General features: G+C 42.5%; 1 protein-coding gene across 1 annotated transcript in view; it reads left to right on the top strand.

Annotated features, from left to right (window-relative positions):
• Positions 1 to 2,168: 2,168 nt before the first annotated feature.
• The window catches only part of Rxfp1 (relaxin family peptide receptor 1), an 85,430-nt gene continuing 82,371 nt past the window's right edge, over positions 2,169 to 5,227 (top strand). Inside the window, exon 1 of the mRNA XM_005344126.3 lies at positions 2,169 to 2,334. Within this exon, the coding sequence (XP_005344183.1) occupies positions 2,286 to 2,334 (49 nt within the window). The 5' untranslated portion in view covers positions 2,169 to 2,285. The remainder of the gene's footprint in view (positions 2,335 to 5,227) is intronic.

Genomic DNA, 5,227 nt, shown 5'->3' with positions numbered 1-5,227 from the left:
GTGAATCCAAAGACAAACATATAGGCATCCTCCTGAATATTAACCTTCATCAGGTGATGAAAGGAGACAGGGACTGAGACCCACATTGGAGCACCGGACAGAAATCTCAAGGTCCAAATCAGGAGCAGAAGGAGGGGGAGCACGAGCAAGGAACTCAGGACCGCAAGGGGTGCACCCACACTCTGAGACAATGGGGATGTTCTATCGGGAACTCACCAAGGCCAGCTGGCCTGGGTCTGAAAAAGCATGGGATAAAACCGGACTTGCTGAACATAGCATAGCTGTTGTTTTTATAAGATTTGTTTCTCTATGCCCTACAGCCAAAGTACCTCACCACCTACTGAGTGTGGAAAACCAGGAACAATGGCAATAGCCTATTCCTTTTCGAGTGCCTCTGGGCCTTACAGACCTCAACTCAAAGGGAGATAACCTGTGCCTTGGGTAACACTGAGATTTCTTTCAAAATTCATGGGAAAGCCATGTAGATTTTTCATGCATGTGGCTTTTCTCAGTTTAAACTCTTCTCTTTAAACACCAGGATCTATGTCCTGGAGCTCTCTCCACAAAGTCAGAAATTTACCTGCCTCTGCCAGTTGAGTGCTGGTATTAAAGGTGTATATTGCCACCGTCACCGCCGCCGCCGGACTTTGGTTATATTTGGTTGTATTTTTAATTAGCTTTCATTTTTTATTTAAAGATTTCTGCCTCCTCCCCACCACCGCCTCCCATTTCCCTCCCCCTCCCCTGATCAAGTCCCCCTCCCTCCTCAGCCCAAAGAGCAATCAGGGTTCCCTGCCCTGTGGGAAGTCCAAGGACCACCCACCTCCATCCAGGTCTAGTAAGGTGAGCATCCAAACTGCCTAGGCTCCCCCAAAGCCAGTACATGCAGTAGGATCAAAAACCCATTGCCATTGTTCTTGAGTTCTCAGTAGTCCTCATTGTCCACTATGTTCAGCGAGTCAGGTTCAAACTAGCCTAGTGTGTTCCATAAGGCTTCTTTATATACTCTTAATTTGGTTAACACATCCCTTATCCCTACATTGTTTGTCCCATGCCCTCATTCCTGCTTAAACCTTTGACTGCTGGTATCCACCCCTACACACACACACACACACACACACACACACACACACACACACTTTTATATATAACATGTATGTTCGACGATTCACTCATTATATTTCGTATTGGGTTGCAAGATTTTGGGATCCCGAAGAGTTCTGTGCACACTCCCTCCTGGCTGACATTTCCTTCCTCTGCTTCCTCATTCCACCCCCCCCCCTTTCAAAGCCTGGTGGTCAGCAGGATAACCATTAATTCTAGAGATACAGTGCTAGGTCAAATATAAGAATTGTAGACTCTGCCTAAGACAAAATGCTGCCCACGGAAATGTTACTTGTATTTATATACTTTTCTTCTTCACCAGAAGGCCAGTATTAAAACACTGTCATGTGAAGGATCACCATTTGGCAGTTACCTGCTGAGCACTAGGGCCTGTGCACTGGGTACTGTGCCAGTCATCCGATGTGCCCGGAGGAGAGCCCAGAGATGTCTTATAGAACTGGTACTCTCTTCCTGAAAACCTAGCTTTGGATAATAGCTGCCAGCCCCAGAGTGCCTGGCTCCCTAGGATCTGAAGCCAGGAGGACTTCATTGTTCAGTCACAACGTATCAAGGTCTCTGCTATAGTCAAACCAACATGCACAGTTTGAAATATTTGATTTTTCCATTTTTTCTCTGAGCCGTATCTATTGCTCAGATTTCCAAATAAACTTAAAAGGCCACAGCAGTCACACCTTAATTCCTGATCTACAGTTGTGCCACAACAGTTTGCTTGGGGTTTACCTCAGCTCAGTCTGCTTCTAACAGCTTTGACTGTCAGTGTCCGTATATGTATGTGGAGATTTTTCAAGGCAGAGAAACAAGATGTTTAGAGGAAATGGACCTGTGTGCTCCCAGAAACTTTCCTTGCTGCCTGCGTCTCTCTCTCTCTCTCTCTCTCTCTCTCTCTCTCTCTGTGTGTGTGTGTGTGTGTGTGTGTGTGTGTAAAGATATTAAGACTTTCAGAAAAGGGAATCAAGAGAAGAGAGAGGGAGGGGTGGAGGGATAAAGGAAGGGAGGGAATGAGGGAGGGAGGGACAACGAGAGAGCGAGAGAGAGAACTGCCTTCTAGCTGCTAAGATAGCGGACAGAAATAGCACAACCACTGTGAGCTGTGCGCGACTCATTGTATCCAAGACCACATTTTATCTACGTTCATTAATCAGTTGCTCAGAAAGAAGGAAATGACATCTGGTCCATTCTTCTTCTGCGTCTTCATTATTGGAAAATATTGTGAGTATGCTCAGCATCTAATTTTATGTGCCTTAGTGTTTTGTGAAATAATCACAAGTGCAAATGTTCCTTCCTTACATGTACGCTTTGAAGCTAAAATGCATGCTCTGATAAAACTGCAGTCTTACTTCAGAGTCATTCTGCTTAGTAGATTTCTGATGTTTGTCCTAGAATATCCTGCCATAATCAAAAGTTAAGCAAAACTGGCATGTTTTAAGCCCATGATTAATATCAGGCAACTTTTAAAATTGATAAGTAGTCTTTTAATATTGAAAAAGACTGTAGATTCTGTGCAAGGAGCATGTCCATTGAGAGGTCCTAGGGAGTTCTGATATTGGCTCATTTCTGTGTGGTTGTCGCACTTTGCCACCCTTAATGTGCTCCCTGAGGTTTGCATCCACACAGGGATGCAGCCATGTAACCCTTCTGCCAGGTTTTGCACAGGTCCTTGAAAGAAAAACAAGAGAAAGAAAAAGCAGTGAAAAACATGGATAGCCAAGAAAATAAAAAGTCATTTTGCTTGTAATAGAATGGCAATTTTCCTTGGTGTATGTAGCCATAGGTCTTTTTTGAAATTCTAGGGAAAGGGCTGTTATGTATTATCTCTCATTAAACTGTCGTGTCTGGGCTAAGAAAACACTTATGTGTGTTCGAACAATGGAATAATTCAAACCTGGTACAGAATGAAAGTTTCTGAGTCCCCCTAATACCTTAGGATTGTGAGAGAGTAAACATCATCAAATTTCAAACACAAGCATGTTTATATTCTTCTGGCTCTCAGAGTCTACAAAAGTTTTGTTTATACTAAGATATTCTACTTAATTTCTCAGGATAACCTTCCATCTTAAATCTCTTAATTCTGACAGCATATAGTATACTTTGATGATTTTTTTCCTCCTTTTCTCCACAGTACAACTAATCTAAATAGTCAAAGACTGATATGGTTTCAAAACCAGAGGAATGTCTAGGAATCCCTGAGAGTATTCTGCTCCTGTTTTTCTCTGCCTCAGTCTTAATTATGACATTCCCACATGTAACTGCAGTAAGAAAACCTCGAACTTCTCATCACCAAAAGACTGTATCTCTCTAATTATAACCCACTACTTAATGGATCAGGGCTACACACACACACACACACACACACACGCACACACACGAGCTGTGCCCAAGCTTTTGATATTTGCAACAGGAGTCCCTTGAAATGAAATATTGATTTTAGCATTTTCTATTCCATTTGAAGGAAGTGCATGGATTGAGAGACCCAAAGAAATCCTCCTAGAACAGGTGTTCTATGATGAAGAATTTCAGATACATAAAAGGTGTTCAGGACAGGCTAAAAAGGAATTTGAGCTGGTGTGGTACTAAAGACATTCCAAGCTATTAAAATGTCCCATGTGAACATTCTTTTGTTAATAAATTATTTTTATGAGCAAAATACTGAAAGTGATAAAGCCGATGACAATGTCAGAACCCTCCATCCTTTTACATTTAAGTTCTCTTAGGTTTAAAAAACAATAAACAGTGTAAGTTGTTGCACAGGCGCAAACTCCAAATTCTCCACATTCCTTGGGGATGTGGGAATGGGGGATGAGGGAACCATGGTGATACAGAGATGAAGGGTGGGATTCTAGGCTGCTCGCGCTATCTGAATAATTGGGGGACCTTGGGAGAAATCCTATACTAGTACCCACAATAAACTCAGCCCACCTTTATTGTAGCCCATCACTCAACTCCAACTGACTGGGGACTTTCTGTGCACACAGAAAGGACATGAGCAAGGTGATCATCAGTAGCAGATCGGGGCAGGCTCCTAACCCTCCACTGCTGTCCTGAGTTGTGGATTGCTTACTCTGCTTGCTGGGCTTGCTTGGCTTTGTTAGTTGCTGTGTTGATGCAGTCCTCTGGTGCTTTGGAAAGGGAATGTGATAGCCCGGGAGAGACCATCCTAACACGTTCAGCTACCCCGCCATGTACGGCTTCTACTCCTCTCATCACTAATTTACCATCTTTGAACCTTAGTTTGTAAAATGGCAATCAAATACTTCATGGTATCTACTTTCCAGGACCGTCGTGTTCAGCCTTTTCTAGAAAAAAAAATTAAATCTTCACAATAACAATTATGTAGAAACAATTCAGTAAGACCCAGGGACATTTCGTGCCTTGTCACAAGACTCACACTAATAATGCCAAGAGTTGAGTGATTTGGGTTCGTGCTCTTCCTTCTGGACAATGATTATCCACAGCAGGGGTGGCACAGATAATTGGGCCTTGAAAACAGCAAAATTTCCTATAGATGGAAAGAGCTCTTGGCCACGTTTAATGAAAAAGCCCAATTGAATGCCAGATGCTTTAATAAGCAATGAGATAAAGTGTCACTAAAACTTCAGCCTTGCCGAAGATGGCAGCACGTTAACCCAGTGCTGCTCGGTGACACACACAGCTGCCAAGCTGGGCTCAGGAAAGCCAGGCTTTTATCATTCAGTCCTCTGCCCATGCTCTATGGATCGGAATAAACCAAAGTTAATCTGTAGTGTGATGCTACTTTAGCTATGTGAGACTGTGACATCAAAGGAAGCTGAGCAAAGGGCACGTGGGATCACACTGTGACATTTTTTAAGTTCTTGTGAGTCTACAGTTACTTCAAAATTACAATTTTTTTAAAAAAATTCTCAGAATATGTTTTATCATAAATCCTTATCAAAGATACTTTAAGTATTAAACAATATCATCAAGCAAAATAGTCATTGTACATGATACTTTAAGGAGGCAGAAACAAAATAGAAGAAAGCAGGGGGCTTTGAAACAAGCCTGAACCATTTTTAGAATTCCTCTTCTTTTTTTTCTCCTCCTCCTCCTCCTCCTCCTCCTCCTCCTTCTTCTCACTTCCATTCTT

Source organism: Microtus ochrogaster, chromosome 1 (genome assembly GCF_000317375.1).
Source record: "Microtus ochrogaster isolate Prairie Vole_2 chromosome 1, MicOch1.0, whole genome shotgun sequence".
In the NCBI taxonomy this organism is placed as follows: Eukaryota; Metazoa; Chordata; class Mammalia; order Rodentia; family Cricetidae; genus Microtus; species Microtus ochrogaster.
The sequence above is the reverse complement of the archived record's forward strand: the minus strand, read 5'-3'. Positions and strand labels throughout refer to the sequence as shown.